The sequence below is a fragment of the Moschus berezovskii genome, chromosome 17 (assembly GCF_049115385.1).
Source record: "Moschus berezovskii isolate FMDL1 chromosome 17, NW_MosBer_1.0, whole genome shotgun sequence".
NCBI classification, from domain to species: domain Eukaryota; kingdom Metazoa; phylum Chordata; class Mammalia; order Artiodactyla; family Moschidae; genus Moschus; species Moschus berezovskii.
The window spans coordinates 32,023,853-32,047,681 of NC_142476.1; the positions used below are offsets into that span (position 1 = coordinate 32,023,853).

Sequence of the window (23,829 nt, forward strand, 5' to 3'; positions counted from 1 at the left end):
CTCAGGTCCAACAAACGTGTACAGGCACTAGGGAAGGTTCATACTCTCTGAGCCAATGAGCTGCAGCCCTGTAAAAATACTGTGCTCTTTTAAAAAATTTCCTTTAGCGTTGACAGGGAAGCACAGGGAAGCAGAAGGGGAGAAAAGTTATTTAGGAAGTAAAATCAACTGGAGATACTAAAGAACAGAGGAAAGAGGACAGAGGGAGACGAGAAAAAAATGACTCGCAGGTTTCTGACTGGTACAAAAAATGGATAGATAGATGGTGTAAATCACTCAGACAACTTTAAAACCAGAGCGAACATTTTTTCTGTGTAATTCTGTTAAGTAGTTTGTAAAATTACTGAACTTTCCTTTACCATTAAATTCTTTTCATTGGTAAACATGTTTTTCTCCCATTATTCTCTATTATAAAACAAACAAAAAATCTGTTCTTTTGTCTTCCTTCACTTTCAAGCCATTTCAAGTGTGACACAAGGTTGGAGAAAAACCAAACTGAGCATTAAGTCTGACTCAGATCTGCTTACTTAAAGACCAGATTTCTTCAGCCAGTGTTTTACTGATGACTAAGGATAGTTTTGGGGGTGGGAGGAGAAGGGGATGACAGAGAATGAGATGGCTGGATGGCATCACCGACTCTGTGGACATGAGTTTGAGTGAACTCCGGGAGTTGGTAATGGACAGGGAGGCCTGGCGTGCTGTGATTCATGGGGTCACGGAGAGTCGGACACGACTGAGCGACTGAACTGAACTGAAGGATAGTTTCTATATAATAAAAAATAATTTTTGACATCTTAAACATAAGGCCAATAGTTTCCAGAGGGAAACAAAAGGCTTGGAGTTTTTCTTTTTTTTTCCCCTAAGCAATTCTGAGGTAGGCAGTGCAATAGACAGGTGGATAAACAGCTTTATTCTGAGAAAACAACTGGACTTTCTTTCTACAAGTCAAGAACAAGTTTAGGGACAAAAGTTTAAATAAATTCTGCATGATATGAAAGACTTGGGAATATAGAATTCCACAAGCTGGTAAGAATGGCAATGATCTACTTAGGGAACAGAATTAATGGGAAATATATAAGCTTCAAGTAACTCAGAAATTGCCTCATTTGCAGAAAACTGAGACCTGTGTGGTTCAACGACCAATCTGCAAATCAAATCACTAAACCACATAGCTAGATTCAGAATCTACATTTTTCCAAGCTCAAATTTAGAACATTTTATTTCAGAAAATGTGAATAAATCATCACCTGAAATAAAGTTACATGTGGATATATACACAGAATACTGAATTTTGACTAAAACAGTTTTAGTGTAACTAACGATCTTTTAAATAGTTTCATTTTATATATTATATATATAGTTTTTAAAGCTTTATATAAAATTAGAGAGACCTGAACACTGGCATAATGGACAGAAACATGAAGATAAGTTTATTTGGTTCAGTGATAACCACTGTTTTTTCATATCTGAGGTTAAATTTGGATTTAACAAAAATAATTCATTTGGTAGTCAAGTTAATATTCTGACTACATGATAAAGAGAGACTTCATTTTATGCTAATAAATGAGACTAATACATTAGGCTGGACAACATCATGACTTAAAAAATCTTTTGCTAAAGTTATCAATAGCAAGAGTTTTACATAATAAACAAATAGTATCTGTACAAACAATATGGAAAACAATTTTGAACTGTGGTGCTGGAGAAGACTCTTGAGAGTCCCTTGGACTGCAAGGAGATCCAACCAGTCCATTCTAAAGGAGATCAATCCTGGGTGTTCATTGGAAGGACTGATGCTAAAGCTGAAACTGCAATACTTTGGCCACCTCATGCGACGAGGTGACTCACTGGAAAAGAGTCTGATGCTGGGAGGGATTGGGGGCAGGAGAAGAAGGGGACGACAGAGAATGAGATGGCTGGATGGCATCACCGACTCAATGGACATGAGTTTGAGTGAACTCCGGGAGTTGGTGATGGACAGGGAGGCCTGGCGTGCTGTGATTCATGGGGTCGCAAAGAGTCGGACACAACTGAGCGACTGAACTGAACTGTTAACTTAAGGATGTTAATGTTCTACAACTCAGTAATTAACGCACTAGAGTATAAACAAGGATACTGGTCAACAATGTTGGACATAAGTAGACAAAAAAGAAAATCATAGGATACTGTACATAAAAAAATCTGAAACCTGCGAAAGCATATATTGCTAAGGGAGAACATACACTTATAGAAAATTGATAACTAAATGCACAGGAATGATACAGATCAATACTGGATAGTGGTTCCTCTGGTGGGAGGAGGGAAGACAGGACGCAGAGTGGCTTCAACAGTACTGGGCTAGGTAGGTACACAGAGTTTCATCTTGTTACACTTTACATCTTATTAGATGCCTTAAATATCCCAGGATAAATCAGAAGACATTTTTCTGCCAGGTGACAAAGTCCTGTTGATGCTGCCAGAGTTAATGTAATCTTGAAGATTATATGAGATGGGTACATGACAAGAATATGAGTTAATGTAATCTTGAAGATTATATGAGATGGATACATGACAAGAATATTTTGGTGCTACATTGCTTCTTCCAAGAGTTACTACTTCAATTTTGGAAAAAACAAACAAAAACATTCTCTCATTGGACAAACACTTACTAAACACTGTTCATTTTCTCATTCTAAATATTGAGTTCTTACTACATGCCAGATAAAATAGTAAAAGTATCTGTCCTAAGTGTCCTCATGTAGCTTAAAACCTAGTGGAAGTAGCAAGCAATGAACATATAAGCCCAGGATTAACATCACTTTACACCCGATCACTCCTTCCTTCTTAAAAATATGGCCTTCACTTGGTTCACTGAATTTCACACTCACCTAGTTTTCCTCCTAAATCACCAGGTGCTGCATCTCAGTTTCTTTTGCTAGCTCCTCAACACTCAATAAGTCCCTTCTTTTCTCTTGGTATTCACTCTTGGTAATCTCACCCACGCTTTAAATATCTTTACACTGACAACTCCCAAACTTACATTTCTAGCCTGAACTGGGGGTGGGGTGGGGTGGAGGGGGGTGGGGTGGAATATATATAAATACAGTATATATCACCTAACTCAACATTCTCCTTGGCTGTCCAACACACATGTAAAACTAAACATGTCCAAAGCCAAACTCAAGCTCTTCCTTCACAATCTGCTCCTCTGGCCTTTCTCCACAGACTACACTGCATATTCGGTTCTCTATAAATGGCAATTGGCAGTCCCAGAAGCTATGAACACAATACTAACCTATTTTCCATCTCAAAGGCTACGGAGTAAATGTTTCAGGTGTCAGGCCAAAAATCTTCCCATCATCCTTGACTCCTCTTTAGCATACAGTGCCTGACAACTTCTCACCGCCTCCTCCCTTCACACGCTGACCCAAGTCACCTTCGTCGCTCACCTGGTCTCCTCAATTCAGTCCTTGGTACCTGCCCCTCCCCACTCCCATGCTTCCTCCCCCACATACCCTGGTCAGTTGTCAGGAAGAGCTACTTAAAACCCAAATCAGAAAATGTCACTTGTTTGCTCAAAACCCATCCATAGCTTCCAATCTTTTCCAGAGTCATGGTTCTCCAGGTCCCATGCCACTTGGCCCTCTCACCTTCTACTAGACTCCCACACTCACTCACTGAGTTCACTGGCCTTTGCCCTGGGATTCACACCTCACTCCAGTAATCTTTTCACTTATGTGAGCATAATAAATAGTTTACAGTGGGTAGATGCATAATAAATGTTAGTCTAATTCTTTTTTGAAAATGCCTTCCTTGATTTTTTCTTGTCTCTAAGATACAACACAGTCATGTTATAAAGTCACAAAATAAAGGTATAAGGAAAAATATTCAGGGCCACTGTAGACTTGCATATACTACACCAAATGCATTATATTTTGTTCCCCAAAGAACTAAGAAAGAAACTTATGGCACGATATATTGGCACTGTTCTGCCTGCCTGGAGCACTCTTCCCCCCAAACAGTTGCATGGCTTGCTCTCTTATCTCGTTCAGGTCTTTCTCAGATGGCACCTTTGCAGTGAAGCCTTTCTGATCACACTATGCAAAATCGTAGCTCTCACTGCCCTCACATCCTGTCCTTTTCTGGCTGGCTGATACTTTCCATGACACACTACTAGCTCACTTTACTCAAATGTAAGACGCACAAGGGCAGGAATTTTGGTCTCTTCACTGCTGTAAACCAGCATCTGACATAGAACAGACACTCAGTAAATATTAACCACAATCCATAAATGTAAAACTGCAATTGACAAGTCCAGTGAAGTAGTAAGAAGTGCTGGGAGAGCCTGTATGAAGAGAAAAAAGCTCACCTGAGAAAGTCAAACTTGACTTGAGAAGTGAAGGATGAAAAAGAATTAACTAGGATACACACAGGCTCAGTGGTGAGAGGGGCTAAAAGGCTACTGTGCTAAGTCACTTCAGTCGTGTCCGACTCTGTGTGACCCCATAGACGGAAGCCCACCAGGCTCCCTCGTCCCTGGGATTCTCCAGGCAAGAACACTGGAGTGGGTTGCCATTTCCTTCTCCAATGTGTGAAAGTGAAAAGTGAAAGTGAAGTCGCTCAGTCGTGTCCGACCCTTAGCGACCCCATGGACTGCAGCCTCCCACGCTCCTCCATCCATGGGATTTTCTAAGCAACTACTGTAGGTAGACCAGAAAGAAGTGGAAAAGGTGGAAGATAAGGCTGCAGTAGGTAGGAAGAGGCAAAACTTAGAGAAGAGATTTGTAGACAATATTGGGACAGTTTGTCTTTATCTTCAGAGCGACAGGAAGCCACTGAAGCATTCTAAGCAGAAGAATCATGAAAGCAGATTTACATGTTGAAAGATGACCTTGGCCTACTGGGTAGAGAAAGTTTAGAAGGGTCAGGATGGATGTGGGCAGATCAGATAAGAGGGCAATGAAACAATTCAGATGAGTTACCATGGTGTTTTTGATTAGGGTGTTCAGAGTAGAGAGAGAATGGATAAAGAAGAGATTTAGGTTAAAAAAAAAAATCAACAGGATCAGTGTTAAATTAGATCAGGAAGAGGGGGTCAAGGGAATTTTTAAGGTTCACTTCTAGGAAGTTCACAAAAAATTCCCATTGACTTTAAGTGTATGTCCATAAGCAGTCACTGATAGATCTTCAGTGTTCAATCCCTTGCCACAAATGGCTATGGAGCAACTGCAATGTGGCAAGATGTGCTGTTATTGTACAAATACACTGAATCTCAAAGTCTTAGCACAGAAAAGAGTAAAAATCTCAATAATTTTTATACTGATTACAGGTTGAAGTGATAATATTTTGGATGCTGCAGTTAAATATAATTATTAAAATTAATTTTACTTGTTTCTTTTTACTTTGTAGAAAATGTAAAGTTATATAAATGGTTCACATATTTCTACTGGATGGCACTAATCTCGTATGAAACTTCTAGAAATACAGTAATTGCAGTTTATTCAAAAGGAAAAAAAATATGTCTAAAGAGAAGAGGTAGCACTGGTGGTAAAGAACCTACCTGCTAATGAGGGAGACATAAAAGATGCGTGTTTGATCCCTAGGTTGGGAAGATTCCCTGGAGGAGGGCATGGCAACCCACTCCAGTATCCTTGCCTAGAGAATCCCATAGACAGAGGAGCCTGGCGGGCAACTGTCCATAGGGTTACAAATAGTTACACATGACTAAAGTGCCTAAGCATGCACAAAAAGTGAAGATGAGTGAACTTTAGGGCAAAACGTTGTACTTTTTATGAAGAATTTAGTTTGCTTTGTTTTGTTCAAGGATGTGAGGAAATGAATACTTCAGTTACTATCATTTAAATACAAAAGCCGTTTTTCTGTTTGTGTCTTCTTTATAGACTAGATTGTTCTGCTTCCTCTGTTGCTAAACTAATGGTTTCAGAGTGCCCTCCATGGTATAGGAATAAAGGGAAAAAAAATTGTGGATATAACAAAGACTCGGAGGTCACTTAGGCCCATGCTTTCATTTAAGTGACAAACTTGAGATAGTCAGACATTAAGTAACTTGAAAAACACAGGACTGTCTATGCCACTGAAGATACAAATGTTTTCTCTAACAACTATGTTATAGTTGACTTGAAAATACTATAACAAATACACTATATTTTGTTCTGAAAGAACTAAAAATGTATCTGTCTTAAGGTACTGAATATATCAGTATTATCAATGACTTAGTTTGGGGATACAAAGCCATATATGTATATTCTTACCTGATAAGAGTGGAAAAAGCATCGATTTTTTAGTCTGAAAACAGTTCTAATACTAAGCTGTAATCAGGGACAACTGTCATTCTGTTTTCTCATCAGTAAAATAGACACTACCATATTCAGGCTGTGATAACGATAGGAATATACATACACACACAGTGTAACAAACAGCTTACAGTGGGTAGATGTATGATAGTCTCCTTCTTCTTAATAATACAAAAAATGCCATCCTTCTCTCTCTTCTCGCCAAAGTGTCAACGCACAGTCATATTATAAAGTCATAAAATTAAGGTACAAGGGAAAAGATTACTGAATGAGTTGTGAAACCCAGTAGCTTGCTCCCATTATCCCATTAAAAGAGTCAAAGCCGCAGGCAAGGCAGCCAACCTTCCTAAGGCTGTGCCCCCTTCAGTAAAGTGATGAAGCCAAACCATCCAAAACGACTCGGTCTCATCTATGACCCAACAGTGTACAGCTATGAAAACCACGAGTTTCCAAAGCTGAATAAAGCCAAAAGCTTTAAACATTCAAAAATTAATATAAAGTGTAATTTTCACTTCTAAAACTTCTCAATTTGAGACATAATTCACCATTTTGCATATTTTAAAGGGAAGTTCCTAAAACTACTCACATCTGGTTGAATGGCTTTAAATACTGGAACATCCATTAGTGTTATCTGACCCTGAAATGAAAAGTAAAAAATTTTTATAATTTCTTCTTTGGAATGCCATAATATGACATATATTTGAAATTAAAATTACTAGTCTGTACTAAAATAGAGAGTACTCAAATCTTTACTAGAAAAAAGTCCCAATTTTATTTTTTTGTTTTTATTTATTTTATTTAAATTTATTTATTTTAATTGGAGGCTAATTACTTTACATTATTGTACTGGTTTTGCCATATATTGACATGAATCTGCCCTGGGTGTACATGTGTTCCCCATCTTGAATCCCATTTCCACCTCCCTCCCATCCCATCCCTCTGGTTCATCCCAGTACACCAGCCCCGAGCATCCTGTATCGTGCATCGAACCTGGACTGGCGATTGGTTTCACATATGATAATATACATGTTTCAATGCCATTCTTCCAAATCATCCCACCCTCGCCCTCTCCCACAGAGTCGAAAAGACTGTTCTATACATCTGTGTCTCTTTTGCTGTCAATTTTATAAGGGCTTAAAAAAATGAAAATTTAGTCCTTACACCATAAAATAAAAATTATTTCTATTTATCTCATGCCCTTTTATATTTTCCTATGAGACAAGTGAGGTAAAGTTACAAAATAAACAGAAATAATTTAAAAAGTTTGAACACAGTCATACATTGTGTGTGTTAGCTGTTCAGTCCTGTCTGACTCTTTTCGACCCTAAGGACTGCAGCCCAATAGGCTCCTCTATTCATGGGATTTCCCAGGCAAGAATACTGGAGTGGGTTGCCATTTCCTTCTCCAGAGGATCTTCCCGACCCAGGGACTGAACGTGAGTCTCCTGTATTGCAGGCAGATTCTTTACTACCTGAGCCACCAAGGAAGTCCAAATACATACTCTAAATCAAAATAAAAAATAAAAATAGGATCTACTGGTTTATAAAGCAGTGGTGTTGCTGTGACTAATAAATCATATCTACTCAAACAGTAATATAAAATGTGATGATAATACAAGGGTATTTTTTCCCAATTTATAAAAAGTAACTGACTCCACACTAGTGGCAACTCAGATTGAAGGTCTTCACATGATTATGGACCTATTTCTCTTGTGGCTACAGATATAAAAGAAAATATAGCAATATACTAAAGCTTATTCCTGGAATGTAAGAGTAGTTCAATATCAGGAAATCAGTATATTCTGCTAACAAGCTAAAGAAAAAAGATAACATAAATAAATGAACACTTGTCTGTTAAGAATTAAGTTTTTCTAGGTATCCTTCATGACAATGCAATAATGCCTTCAACTTTAATTTTTTAATTTACGAAAAAGTAAAAGTACTTCTTTCCTACCTATGTGAGTAAAGTACATTTAGCTTGAGGAGGTGTAGATAGAGATGAAAGCAATTATCATAAAGGTAAATACTTACTATTACTTACCAAGTTGATAGTGCAATCTACAAAGCTTCTCTGAAAGTAGCAGTGGATTTTTTTTTTTCACCTTCCCCATTTCATTCCTCTGTTTGCTCCATTGTTGTGCTACTCTCCCCATTGATTCCCACATCCAGTTTATCGTTTTTTTTAAACATCTCTGTTGGGCCTACAAATTCTAATTGAATAGTACCAATATGTAAATTACATGCAAAAACTGGAGAAAAGAGGTGGAAGACTTACCGCATATTCTTCTGGTGTAACCTTAAGGACATCAAATACCACAGCATCAAAACTTTTCTTCAATTCAGAACCTTTGTCACTTAATGATTCAGAACTGCTACTTTTCTGTTAAATTAAAAGAAAAAATAAAGCCACTGAAAAACTGTCTTGCAGTCAATAGCATGGAAACTAGACTGGTTTTAAAACTGAGGAAGCTAGGAATACTGCGTTAACAAATTCTGTAGAAAAGTTAGTCGGAACAGACTGCTTAGTTGGAAAAGCACTAGAAAAAGGGTCAGGCAATGTAAAATTTAACCTCAGTCAGTTCAGTCTCTCAGTCGTGTCCTACTCTTTGTGACCCCATGGACTCTGGCACGCCAGGCTTCCCTGTCCATCACCAACTCCCACAGCTTACTCAAACTCATGTCCATTGGGTCGGTGATGCCATCCAACCACCTCATCCTCTGTCATTCCCTTCTCCTCCTGCCTTCACTCTTTCCCAGCATCGGGGTCTTTTCCTAAATTTAACCTCAACTTTAGGTTTTCAGGTTTGTGAGTAAGTCATTTTCCTGTCTGTCAGTTTCCTCACCCTGACCTCCTATCATTTCCAATAGAAATGAAAGATTTTAACAAGTTCAATGATTTCCAAATGAGATTTTAAAAAGGTGGGGGGCAGGATACACTCATCTATAATTTTTAAAACTAATGTTTATGAAGAAAAAGATAAATTATTTTCCTAACATAAATCACAGGAAAACATTTAAAATTCCATTAACTAAATAAGCCAGTCTTATCTGTCAAGTGACTGTCTGTCTGTGATAGTACAATTGATACTGCCCTTCCTATTACAGTACAAATTTAAGTATTCTCCGCTTTAAGGTTACTGCTTAATTTTGAATTTGCTGTTGCCATATGTAGAACAAAAGGTGGCTTTTGGTTCTGAAAACCTTATTTCTGTTAAATTTCCACTTTATCTGTACTACAAAATAAAGATGCATTTTGCAAACCATTGACTGAAATCAAAGAAAAAGCACTGGAAGAACATTCAGATTATGTTCTGTTAAATGGTGGTACAATATCAGGCTACAGTCAGTGGCACAAAAAATTAACCAAAGTTTCAATTACAGAGGTATAATATGTATGTCAAGCTAACAGCTATTATACATCAGTTTTGAGCACTTGTCATTATGTTTCATTTTTACTTTTCCCTTTCCTTTCCGCTCAGTTCAATTGCTCAGTCCTGTCAGACTCTTTGCACCCTTTCAGTAGCAACTAAATATCAAAATCATTACAAAGGAAGGGATCTGTCATTAATTTTAGAAAATTCTGCACCATTATTACTTAAAATATTTCTTTTGCTCCTTCCTCTTTCTCCTCCTCTGATGTTCCATTATGTGTACACTACACCTTTTGTCACTGGCCCCACCATTCTTGAATATTGAGTTCCGTTTTCCTCATTCTATTTTTTTCATTGCATTTCAGCTTGGGAAGATTCTACTGACATGTCTTCAGGTTCACTGATTCTTTCCTTAGGTGTCTGCTGGTCATCAGTCTACTGGTGAGTCAATCAAAGTCATCTTCATTTCTGGTACGTTTTTGATTTCCAGCATTTCCTTCTGATTCTTAGAGTTTCAATATTCTTGCTTATATATATACCCATCTTCCCTGCTGGCTCAGATGTTAAAGCGTCTGCCTCCAATACGGGAAACCCCAGTTTGATCCCTGGGTCGGGAAGATCCCCTGGAGAAGGAAATGGCAACCCACTCCAGTATTCTTGCCTGGAGAATGTCATGAACGGAGGAGCCTGGTAGGCTACAGTCCACAGGGTCGCAAAGAGTCGGACACGACTGAGCAACTTCACTTTCACTTTTCATATTACCCATCTATTCTTCCATGTTGTCCATTTTCTTCCATTAGAGCTCTTAACATTACTAATCATAATTATTTTAATTCCCAGCCTGTTAATTCCAAAATCTCTTGCCATATCTGGAGTCTCTTACTGCATTGTTTGCTTTTTTGCCTCTTCAATGTAAGTTTTTCTGGTTACCTTTCAGCATGTCTTAAAATTTGTTGAAAGTCAGATGTGACTTAGTGGGTAACAGAAACTGAGGTAAACAGGCCTTTAGTGTAAGAGTTTATGTTTATCGAGATAGGAGTTACGTTGTTTACTATTTGTTGTGGCTAGAGGTGTCTTCACTTTCCTGTAGTGTCCTTGCTTTTGTCTCTGGGTTTCTCAAGAAATTCCTTAGATAAGAGTATGAGCCTTGCAGTTCTGTAGGCTGTGATCCTTTATTATCACACTGGAACCCTGCTGATGTGGTGGTAAGGTGTGGGAAGTAGGAAGAGGAGATATGTTCCACCGCCCAAAAGTCTGTTACTTTGGTAAGCCTGTGCCCTTGGGCTGTGACCTTAGGTGATTCTCAGCACCACAGACTTCCCTTAGAAAGTAAGACAGGAAGGCTGGAGGGCTCGGAATTCGGTATTTCTCTTTCCCCAGGTAGGTTAGGATCTGGTAAAGTCTCCCCTGAGGACAGGTGGAGAAAAGAACATGCTGGGCATATTTCAGGATTATTACTTCCCCCTAGTATACTTCAAAATGGTTACTTCTGCTCCTCCAACTGGAAGCATGAGGGATTTTTCAATGATCTTCACTGTGAAAACTTGGTGGGGCTCCTGGAGACAAAATTCACAAAAGTGGGGTGGGAGGCCTAAAACTAAACCCCCAGGAGATCTTAACTCTCAAGCTAGTCCACACAGAGCCTCCAGCAGCTTGTCAACTGCAGTAAGTTTTCCTGCCCTTTCCTGACTCCAGTGATTTTTGCTCTTGGTAAACAGTGATTCTCTGTATTTGCTTCTCTCTCCAGTTCTCGGGGCATCACTTGTCAATTTGCTCTGTGACATCAGTTCTCCAACAGTGCAGGTTTTCAGACTGTTCAGCTTTTTTCAAGCTGTGAGGACAGGAGTCATGAATTCTAAGCTCTTTATGTGTCTGAGCAGAAACCCAAAGTCTCATAAATGGATTTCATATATTTATCTTATTCCATGTGTTTGATCTCTGTTACTATGACTAGCTTACAATATGTCAACAATGTTATTTTATATTCCAAGACTAACACAGAAATTTATTCATGTCAATAATTCAAATAGACATCAGTTAAAAGGTATATACTAATCCAGTAACTACCAAATAATAAATATATTCTGTCAGGTAAAGACATTCATTTTAAATATAACTTGGCAATTTTCTCCAAGTTTCTAACTCATTCAAAAGAAGTGAGCAGATCATAATGGCAATCTTAATGCTTATCAAAATGAATAATCATTTTCCTCCTTTCCTTCTTACAAACCATTAGCAGGGGCTTAAAAAATTATGACTGATGTGCTTCTACCTGCTTCCCCACTGGCAATAAATAGGCTGGTATTGATAAGAAGCTAAGCAGTCCTGAGACATAACGTACACTAAGTTCACCGTAGTCATTCTTTATCCACTGAAAGACTAAAAAACTACTGACACTTCTAAACGTATGAAAAAAGTTCACCACCCCTCTACTGATACCAGACACTTAAGCATAGGTTAGGTCTAAAAGGTAAAGATAGAAGGGTAAGAGTACCGTATTTCTGAGAAGCTTGCATTTTGATATGTTAATACACCTTTATTTTAAGAGAAGGTAGAAAAATATGTATTTTTAATTTTATTTTCTTGACACAGCAGGAAGATAATTTAAAAGGCAGACTTTCTACCCTTACTTCTCATACACTGATGTATACTACTCTGAGATCTCATGGAATTCATCTACTTTTAGAAAAGCCAACATAATTTTTTATACAAGTGAAATGATCTGTTTTATTTAACAAACAATTCTGTACTGTTTCCTATAATATTATCTCATATATTTCAGGACACAAAGTCATAAATATAACATCATATACCCACATTCATATAACAAAGTTAAGAAATATGATTATAAATATACCAAGTAAATATACATGCAATATAGACATATTTACAAACATATTTAACCCATGCCTCAAGGAGGAATAAAGGCTATATACAAATTTGTGGAAAAAATGATTAAAAAAATATTTTTAAAGTAATAGCTTCAGAAAGAAGAAAGCTCCTGTTTAGGGAATCCAGAGAAAACTTTCATAAAAGTATAGCATTTAAAACAGAAAAAGCTGAGGGTTTATACAAACATCAGCAAGATGTAGTATTTCATTAGAATATACATTTCAAGTAGAGAATCAGTGGTAGTTAAATCCATCAGAAAGAAAATTTAAGCCCATTTTGAGAAAAGTCCTAAATACAGGGCTGAATGTCATGGGTATATAGTTAGTAGGTAATGAGGAACCACGGACAGTTCGGGAATACAATAAAATATAACTGCATTTTAAGAATATTAAATTGAGTTATAGTCAAATGGACCAAAAACAGCAGAGAACAGAAGTGCAATATCAAAATAAAAGGCCAGTACAATCTTCTAGACAAGATATAATAAATGACCAAACTAAGATGCTACTAGTAGAAATAAGGAGAACAGAACTGGCTCTCAGAGATGAGGTGTGGTCAGGCTCTAAGCCGGCTGCCAGGCATTCTCTATCTCTTGGTCACTGGCCTGTGTAATCCTCTCCACTAGAGTGTAGGCAGGACCCAAGTACTCGATTACATTACAGAGGATTCCAACTTATGTTCTGTTAGTGGACTCTCCCTGCTGTGATGTGAAAATGGTTATGCTAGGCAAAGGAGAAGCAGGTTAATGCAAAATCTATAGATCTGAACTTAGATGCTAAGGAAATAGTGATGTTACTGATGGAAGTCAGAGAAGAGGGGTGAGCTATTTTCTTTACAAGTAGTATAGCTGAAGAGAAACAAGTAATGATTCTCTTATAATATACTTATAATATGATTTTGTTCATATTATAAGTAAAATGTCAGGTCCATCACAAATGCTCAACAAAATTTATAACAGAAGCCAGAGCTAGAGTTAAAAACATGGAAATAATCTACATAGGAAAAATAATTTAAACTATTGACTGAGAATATTCTAATGACAGCAAGGCCTATGTAAACTGGCTTGGGCAAAATGAAGTTGAAATTACCAAGGAACTCTGAAGTCAAGGTGTAAAAGCGTCAAACATTTTTTCTAATCCTCTATGGTAAGGATAAAATAAAGGGGAAATATTGAAGCTAGATGCTGAAAGTATTAAGGAAAGCAGACAAGTAAGTGCCCTAGATCGATAGACAAAGCAAAAAGAAAGGGGAAGGGGCAGCAAAAATAAAATCATAATCCATTAACCAGAGATGAGCATCTAGTTCAGTCTTCATCTCCATCTCTAACAGTCCGAGCTACATCACCAGAAGAGCACTTTCAACATTCCAGCCTAATGGGTCTTCAGTCTCCTTCAACAGGCTTGGAATCGAGGGATCTGACAGTGTCAACATGGTCATTCTTTGCCCCACTTGTTCTATTGCCCTCAAGGTTCATAGGATGTGAAAATACCTTAAAAAGAAATCCTATGCATCCTTCAAAACTGAAACTAAAAATGGGTTTTAAGCAATCGTTATCTGTCAATTATATTAAGTAGGTAGGGATTAACTCCTAAAATGCATAATGAATACATGGATGGTACAATTAAAATAGTTTTTTAAAAAACGGGAAAGTCTGTAACCCTTTTCTTAAGCTATGATTTAAAATCTGTAACCAACCATAACGCTTAAAAAATCAGAGCGCCAGGTAAGAAATTTTACAACTAAACTTCTTAAATGTCTTACCTCAGAAGCAGTAGCAGCAATATTAACATTGCTTGCCTGCCCGTTCATTAGGTCCATGCTTCCCACAACATCAGTCCCTGACGCTATTTAACAGCAACAGAAGACCGACCGCTTCACGTCCAAGGCCACAAATACATTATTATTCCTGTAAAAAAATAAACAGAAAACCTTACCTGTGCATCTTATTGGAAGTTTAAGAAAACAAAACCATACTTCTCACCATGACCCCAAATAAAATACTTCCAGTTTACCAAATTCTGTTTTTCATTTCAGTTCAATCAGTAAACCAGTCTGAGGACGATCCAATTATGCTACTTTCAACACGTATGGTTCAATACATGCTACTGTTCTTTATCAGCAAAACAAAGATATAACTTTTCATTTATTGTTAGAAAAAATTTTTAAGTGTTTGCTTTAAGAAAAAGTGTAAAAAAAAATCTTGCAAAGTAACACATGGCCTAAGAAAATAATGTCTTAGAGATCTAAATGACATCCCTAAATCAACCATACTGAATAAGTTTAGCATTGCTGATAGTCTATAGTTACAAAATTTATAAGTTGATCGTTGACAAAGATGTCACAAATAATTAAAAACAAATTATTATTTATAAAGATATCACATGTTATAAAAATAACAATATATGATATGTATATTTATTTGTATAGGGATTGTATAGGGATTTAAAGTTTATTGAATAGCCTCAATCCATTATCTCACTGATCTTCAAAATGATCGTAAGGCTAATTAAGGAAGACTTCATTATAGTCAAAACACAAACACTGTCTCTGAGGACACAGACTGGTAAATGAGTTGTCAAGAATAAAACTCAAGCCATCCGAAATTCTTGTCAAATATTTTTTCCACGTTACCATATTTTTTCTACTTTACTGTAACTCAAAACATTTACTTGTGATTCTAATCCCTTTCCACAAAGAAACTGCCTCTTAGATGGGTATGATGGTAACTACCTATCTCGGAGGCAATTTCTTCCTCTAAACAGAGTAAGGCCTCTTTCAAACTTTAAATTTCTATGATATTTTCCAGAAGAGAAATGATAAGTGTCTATCAATTAGGTATTTAAAACTGTATCTATTTTTACTGAAGTATAATTGACTTACATTATTGGTCTCAGCTTTACAACATAGGGATTCGATATTTTTACACATTACAATGACCATCGCAATAAGACTAGTAATCATCTGTCACCATACAGAGTTATTAACAATATTACTACCACATTCCTTACGCTGTACATTATAAAATTATACCCATTTAACAACCGGAGCTCGAAATACTAATTCACTTGAAATGCTAAGTCTCCTTTCTCTGGAAAAGCAACGTATGGCAGTGATTTAGAAGCACAAACTACAGGACAAAACTGCCTAAGTTTAAACCCAGTGAACTGTTTACCTTTTCTGTGCCCAATCTCCTTACCTATAAAACAGAAAGAAGTACCTACTTCACAGAGTGGTCATGAGAAATTAATACATGCAAAGCACCTAAAACAGTGCTGACACATGTTAAGAGTGCTATTATAATAATGCACATTCTGTCTACCAGCTACTGAATCCACATGAAGCTTAAATTCAAGAGAATCTTCTAATTAAAAAAAAAAATCTTAGGAATATATCTCTGACAAAACACTTGTTGGTGGGCATCAGCAATACCCTGACTGCAGAAATAATGAATGAGAATGCCTAAAATATGTTTCCCAGATGTACAGAAACATGTTGCTGGTTTTCAAATGCTTAAAAATTTTTACTAATGGTAGCAGGCTTCAGTCACATCCTAAATTTATCTTCATTTCTTCAGATATATCCTAAGTACCTGCTATGAGCAAAACACTGTGCTAGAATTTTTTAAATTAGAAATATATCAGGAACAATGATTTTTAAAATAATCATTTGGAAAACCAATGTGAAAAGGAATAGAGCACAGAAATACTTTAATGTTTTCCAATCTACAGTATTTCATTTTATAAACTTTGTTTATTCTTAAGAATCTTACTAAGAACACTTACATTTATGCTACTATGCAAAATGAACTTGATAATCCGAATTCTTTCTGAAGGCAACATTCAGTTTGCAATGAAATGTTTTCAGTTTAATTTCATTCCACATTCTGCACCTGATTAATTTAGATATGAATTCATAGTACAAGGGTGCCCCCTAGTGTTAAGAAAAATCCATCAAATCGTTTAAAGAAGTGTATCCTTAGTCTAATTTACATATCAAATAAATAAATTTTATGGTTAATATTCGGAGAAGGAAATGGCAACCCACTCCAGTACTCTTGCCTAGAGAATCCTGTGGACAGAGGAGCCTGGTAGGCTGCCGTCTATGGGGTCGCACAGTCGGACATGCCCGAAGCAACTTAGCAGCAGCAGCAGCATAGTAAATATTTACTTTAAAGCAGGTAATATACCAGGAATAAACACTAATACATTTGTGAACTATTAACAGTGAAGAATCACTCTCTCTGCCTGCATTCAATTAAAAAGTCATTCAAATATCCTAATGAAAATGTCATATTAAAATCCATTATGTGAAATGAAAGGCAGCAAAGCATACCTTAATGAAAGTCTTATTCTAATAATCACTTACAAATGTACTACATGTCAATAGTATTTAACAGCGTTCAAGTACAACAAAGCCTCATACAATACCATAAAAGCACTGCAAGTCCTAAGAAACAGGCATGGGTTAATTTTTACAACATGTGTCTCAATACATTTCTGTGCTTTGCACACAAAAATGTTCAAATTGGATAAGACAAATACATGCTTTAATATTATTTACTTTTCCTAGTACTATGTATAAACAGCATAATCATTCACAGTAAACACCAACATCACAGAAGCGCTTTTCTTAGTTAAATTATTTCCTACTGTTCTCTTTTGAAACTTCTAAAAACAGTTAATCTGTCCTTTAGAAGGGTTTAAATCCCCAGACAGGCATAGTGCTTCAATATAATCCCCAAACATCAATATTGCTTCTTTCCAAGCAATATAATCCTCAATACAAAACCTGAAATGTGCAGATTTAGCTCCATGCTTGAAGTCTCAAGAAAGAAAGAAAAAAAAGAAAGTGAAAGTCATTCAGTCATGTCCGACTCTGCGACCCCAGGGATTATACAGTCCATGGAATTCTCCAGGCCACAATACTGGAGTGGGTAGCTGTTCCTTTCTCCAGGGGATCTTCCCACCCAGAGACCGAACCCCGGTCTCCCACATTGCAGGTGGTTTCTTTACTAGCTGAGCCACTGCTGCTGCTGCTGCTGCTAAGTCGCTTCAGTCGTGTCTGACTCTGTGCGACCCTATAGACGGCAGCCCACCAGGCTCCCTGTCCCTGGGATTCTCCAGGCAAGAACACTGGAGTGGGTTGCCATTTCCTTCTCCAATGCATGAAAGTGAAAGTGAAGTCGCTCAGTTGTGTGCGACTCTTCGCAACCCCATGGGTTGCAGCCCACCAGGGAAGCCCAAACCAGATTATTAAATAAGAGACAAAATCATTCAGTCTCCTAACCCCTAACCGTCTCAACAGTATCTCCACCAAGAAGCCCAATATTTTTATTGTTTTAGGAGAGAAAATTGTTTTATTAAAAACAAAAATACCAATAGGATAAAGCTAAAGTGACTTCTCACTAATTAATCTCCTATCATACCAGTTACGTATTCTTTTCTAAAATAATTTATGCTATCATTATTAGGAATATTATGTTAAAAACACTTAGCAATTTTACAAAATATACTTTAGAGGAGTTAAGCAACTATAAGGAAAATAGTGAAATGCAATTCATTAGTGCAACGAATTAATGTTTTCTTTGGAAACATTCAGATAATACAGAATTGATATGCTTATACATGCCAGCTTAAACTCTCAGTAACAAAAATTAATCTCACTAAAATTGTGGAGAAGAAGAAAAAACTACATAGATTAAAAGCTATTCAATCAAGCACTATCTACAACAGTGAAAACCAAAAGTGACCTTAATGCCTTTGTACATAATCACATTAAAAAATTCAAATAGACAATTATAAGGAAAAAATATGAAAACAGAAATGGCAATTTCAACCACAGAACCTAAATCTTATTATGATCATATAAATTTCATTAAAAAAAAGCAATATGGTGAAATTAAAACACCATAATAGAAACTCAATATTTATAAGTTGTCATAGCACTTGCTTTCCTTTAAAATTTATTTTTAAATAAATATTAAAGACACATTTTATATGACAATGAAGAGGGCATGGCAACCCACTCCAGTACTCTTGCCTGGAAAATCCCATGGACAGAGGAGCCTGGCGGGCTACAGTCCATAGGGTCGCAAAGAGTTTGACACAACTGAGCGACAAACACTTTATTTTTACATGGAAGGCAAAAGGTTTAAATGGCCTGTATATCACAGCACTTTCAGCATGTATGACAGCTAAACTTTCACTGCCTTCTTTATTTTTTTATTTACGAAAATTAGAGATTAGTCCCAAATCTCCCAGTACTTTGTTTCAATAATTACAGCCATCAATAGCGGAAGTGCTTTCTCTTCCGGCCTCTTTGGTCTCGGGCGGCAGAAGCAAGATGACGAAGGGAACGTCATCGTTTGGAAAGCGTCAGAATAAGACGCTCACTCTGTGCCGCCGCTGTGGCCTACCACCTTCAGAAGTCGACCTGTGGCAAGTGTGGCTACCCTGCCAAGCGAAAGAGAAAGTATAATTGGAGTGCTAAAGCTAAAAGACGAAATACTAGTCGAATGAGGCACCTAAAAATTGTATACCGCAGATTCAGGCATGGATTCCGTGAAGGAACAACACCTAAACCCAAGCGAGCGACTGCTGCAGCATCCAGTTCATCTTAAGGATTTCAACGATTAGTCACACAATAAATGTTCTGGCTTTTAAAAAAAATAATAATAATTACAGCCATCAAAATACACTGATGAGTAACAAAAAAGGACAATTTTGTCTTTGACATGACTGATATTGAGCTATTTTGAGAGAAGTTTAGTAAAGAATGTGGTTGCTTCTTAAAATCATTTCTACTAGAGCACAAAACAAGATTATCTTTGGGTATGTGCTTGTAAGTTCAAGTTATTAAGAAAGAAATAACAAGAAAGAGGTTATGATATACATTCATCCAGGGTTATATGAGCTCCCCAATGCCTCCCACAAAGAGGTTATTAGTCTCCTTCCTTTATGCTTCCACTGGTCTTCTGTCAAAATTCTATTGCTGTATTTTCTCACTGATTTATGTATCTCTCCATAATGAACTTTGAGTTTCTTGATGTCAAGGACCCATATTGAAAACAAAACACAACAGAAAAACCATGATTTTTCATCTTTGCACTCAGGAACATAAACATAATACTGACCTTAATTGCCTAACTTAAGCATCTACCTGTGAAACACGAATGAATGATTGAACAAAGCAGTTGTTCACATGATAACATTAAATAAATGTCCAATTAACAATAAACATACAGGCATAATGGCAATCAAATAATCGGTGCACACAATAATATACACATTTAAATGAATACAGGACTTCCCTGATGGTCCAGTGGTTAAGAATCTGCTGCCAAAGCAGGGGACATGGGTTCAGTCCCCAGTCTGGGAAGATTCCACGTGGTGTGGGGCAACTAAGCCTGTGCACCATAACAAGAGAAGCCACCGCTACAAGAAGTCCATGCATCTACAACTAGAGAGTAGCCCCCACTCGCCACAACTAGAGAAAAGCCTAAGTACAGCAACAGTGAGCTGGCATGGCTGTAGTCTTTTTTTAAAAAAAAGGAATATTTCTATTTCTAGCAATATGGCTAAAAAACGACAACAAGGGATATGTAGAGAGGGGGGCTTGGATTCTGACACCAGTTGAACAGAAAAAGCAACCTCATCACAGGTAGATGAGGACCGAGACACACACACTGTCCTCTCGACCCCACCCACACCGATTTTAACTAGAATAAACCCAGAGACCGACAGTCTACCCAATCAGTGATAAGACGGTTTATAAAAAAATTCTGGTATGGAAAGATAAGTACCTGTATGTCTTTGCCTGGGCTTGCTATGGTGGCTGGAGGAGGGTGCCTACGAAATGAAAATCTGTTATCCTAGGCATGCTTCAGCATAAACACAGCAATTGAATTTATACTACCAGCAAGGTCCAAGACCTTCGAGACGAGATATTCACATAAAATATGTACACAAGCCAATGAGACTCCTGGAACCCAAAGCAGATGAAGGAAACAAAATTTGTGGGAAGTAACATTCCTTCAATCCAGGCAATGTGGAACTCCAAAAATAAGTTCTCACTGTCAAGATCAAAATATAAATATTTATGTTAACTGTGATTAGGATGATTAGTGATTTTAGATTGTCAATGTGTTTATAAGTTTAAAATTAACCTTTATTTAATAACTTTTTAAAATAATGACCTGCTTTTATGTAAAAAAAAAAAATACTTCTTTTATAGACAATCCTATCATTTTGCTTTATACATTGAAATACACAAAACACTGCAACAATAACAAATCAAAGCTAACATTTATAGAGTGCCTGCTATCCAGTAGGTCCTGCTCTAAGCACTTTTCCACTAAAAATTCGCTCAATGATCAAAACAAATCCTACAAAGTTATTACATTATATCCCTATTTTTAGAGATGAGTGGAAAGGTAACTTGCCTAAACTTACACAGTAGACAGGCATCTAGAAGAAGAAAAAGAAAAGGAGGCTGGATGGACAGAAAAACAAAAGACAGCAAAGATGGATAAACTGATGCACAGATAGAACAAAAACTTGGGGGTGGGGAGAGAGGAGGTAAAAACGAAGTAAAAAAGAGTGGAGAGGGAAGGTAGGGGGACAAAACGAGGGAAGGAGGGGTTCAAAGGAGAGAATCTAAAAGTTTTTTCTTCCTCTGAGCAGATTTATAACATGACTAGAGGGGAAACAGAAGAAATCAGGGAATACTACAACTTATCACACAGTGATTCAGCTTCAAGAGACACATGATTTCTAAGGGAGGAAATACCTTTAGGTTTACCAAATAAGACAGGTTGAAGGGTCTGAAGAGAAAGGGGAAGTAAAACACCACCAACAAGGCTGCAAATTTAAAAGCAAAGTATGATGTGGACAGACTCGCTTAGTGGGGACAACCTTTCTGAGTTATTCTGAAAAGGTTCAAAGAAGTGACAGGACCAGACTGCAGATGGTCTCAACTGTTAAAAGGAAGAATTTAGATTGGAAAGGAAAGGCGCTAGGAACCATTCAAGTTTTCTGAGCAGGGAAATGACCTTAGGAAACTAAAACCAGTATTTCAAGGATTACCATGCCAGGGGTATGCCACTGAGCTTCACGGAGGGTGAGGAGTGAAAAACACACTCTTACCTTCTGCCAAGAACAGCGAAGCATCTGAAGTGATGTGCAGACCCCTTTCCTACCCAGGCTTCTCCAGTCTCTGCTCTCTAGGACCCTCGCCTAGTCTCCTAGTTGTATAAAAAGCCCATGATCACACTCTATCCACTTGACTGCTATCACCTTCACCCTCCATTGCCAGTTTCTAATTCAGAATCCCCAATGCTGTGAAAACGGCAATTTCAGATGACATTTAAGAGAAAAAAAAAAAAATCTAACAAAATTCATATTAACTTGTGAACACTGGCTCCACCCACCCTGAAGGGTAGTGAGAGTAGTTCAGTGGGAAAACCATAAGATATTAATACTAATTCTAGAACTTTAACTAGGTATGTGCTGTTGGGCAAATTATGTTATCTCTGAACTTTGATTTCTCTGTGTATAAATAAGAGACAATGAGCTTCCCAGGTGGCTCAGTGGTAAAGAATCTGCCTGCCAATGCAGGAGATGCAGTAGACACAAGTTTGATCCCTGGGTCAGGAAGAGCCCCTGGAGAAGGATATAGCAACCCGCTCTAGTATTCTTGCTGGAATAATCTCATGAACAGAGAAGCCCGGCAGGCTACAGTCCACGGCTTGCAAAGAGTTGGACAAGACTGACATATACTATGCATGCATAAAGTGTACCTCAAAATGATTTTGTGAGAATTAAATGTAATCAAATAGGAAAAATTCAGTGCATGTAGAAATGGTGAGTATAATAGCAAGAACACAAATTTTGGAGTTGGAAAGCCCTGGGCTCAAACTCTAGCTTCGGCACATGCCAGCCAGGTGTAAGGCATTGAGCAAGGAACTTTGCTAATATTTAGACAGAGGCTCAAAGTCCATCTATCAGAGATGGGCTTAAAACAAAACAAAACAAAAAACACTCAACCCATCCCCCACCCCTGCAAAAAAATAAAAACCCACAAAAAACAAAAGGAGAGGAAGAGGCAGATCTCAAATAACCCTTATTTAAAATTCCAGAAGCATATGAAAATTACAATAAAAATTAATGAATTAGAAAAAATGGTAAACTATGCCTCTAAATGAACCATTTTGAAAGCATATTTTAAGACACAAGTATACTGGAAAAGAAATTTACTGAACAATTAAAAATTTTTTTTACTTAAAAAATATTCATTTCTTAGAAGTGCTAAGTGTATAACATGTTAATAATAACTGTTATCTTTCAGCACAAGAAGGAGATAAACCTACAAACAGTCTGCAATATTAAATCACTGCATTTAATGATGAGAGGTCTCTTAAGAGAGACACCACTTTGCATGCTGGCTGACTAACTTCAAAGTGTAAATTAAACATGAATGTTATAAATTATTTTATAAATTTATTCAAAAGTCCACTGAAATTATCCCATGTATCCTTAGTAGTACAGAATAAGTGATAAAATATTCTAAGCTATACTTAATTCTTAATCAAAGGATAACAAGCATTTTCAAACCATAGTAATTCACATGGACAAGAACACCCTGAAACTGTAAGAAAAACAAGATGTGCTGGAGAAGCTTCAATCACTGTAAGCCCACCACAAAGACAGGTTTAGCAATTTCACACACCACCCAGGTTGGGGGGAAAAAAAAGACAGTGTTTAAACTAATCTACATATTTAGAAATCTTCTGTCAAAAGAACTTAATAAACTGTTTCCCAGCAAGACTGTTTACGAGATCACTTACCAAATTATTGTTTAAGTTTAAACATCTCCTTGTTTCTTTCCAGGCATGTATTTTATTTAGAAATATTTTAGGTACATATTTAAGATGTGTGAGAAAGATGACTTTCAAAACAAAGTAAGCTGAGACCTTAAATTAGAAGGAAGAAGATAGGGATAGCAGAAAACTATTTCACTTAGCACACTGCCACTTTAACAGCCTGCCTAAAGTAGGGTTAAAGCATATATTACAGGCAATGATGAAAGGAAACTGGCCCGCTTAAACCTCCCCATCTAAAGACTCTCAGATATAATTTTGTTGCATTTCTACTAAATTGTACATATAATGTGATGAATCATTTATAAACTGGCCCACAGCTGCACAGAAAAGTTGTATTTCTATGTACCTAAATGGCCTAAAACTATCTATAGGGGAGGAGAGGCTTTCAAATTAG

At 37.1% G+C, this 23,829-nt stretch overlaps 1 protein-coding gene and 1 pseudogene across 5 annotated transcripts in view; one reads left to right on the forward strand and one right to left on the reverse strand.

Moving 5' to 3' along the window:
• RALGPS2 (Ral GEF with PH domain and SH3 binding motif 2) overlaps nt 1–23,829 on the reverse strand; it is a 167,043-nt gene that overhangs the window by 109,661 nt on the left and 33,553 nt on the right. For all 5 annotated transcript variants that reach the window (XM_055419189.2, XM_055419187.2, XM_088845300.1 and 2 more), the window contains 3 exons: nt 14,318–14,462; nt 8,569–8,673; nt 6,880–6,930 (listed from right to left, as the gene is read on the reverse strand). In XM_055419189.2, coding sequence (XP_055275164.1) covers nt 6,880–6,930; nt 8,569–8,673; nt 14,318–14,374 — 213 coding nt within the window. In that variant the 5' untranslated portion in view covers nt 14,375–14,462. The remainder of the gene's footprint in view (nt 1–6,879; nt 6,931–8,568; nt 8,674–14,317; nt 14,463–23,829) is intronic.
• Nucleotides 18,899–19,233, forward strand: LOC129551338 (large ribosomal subunit protein eL37-like; annotated as a pseudogene).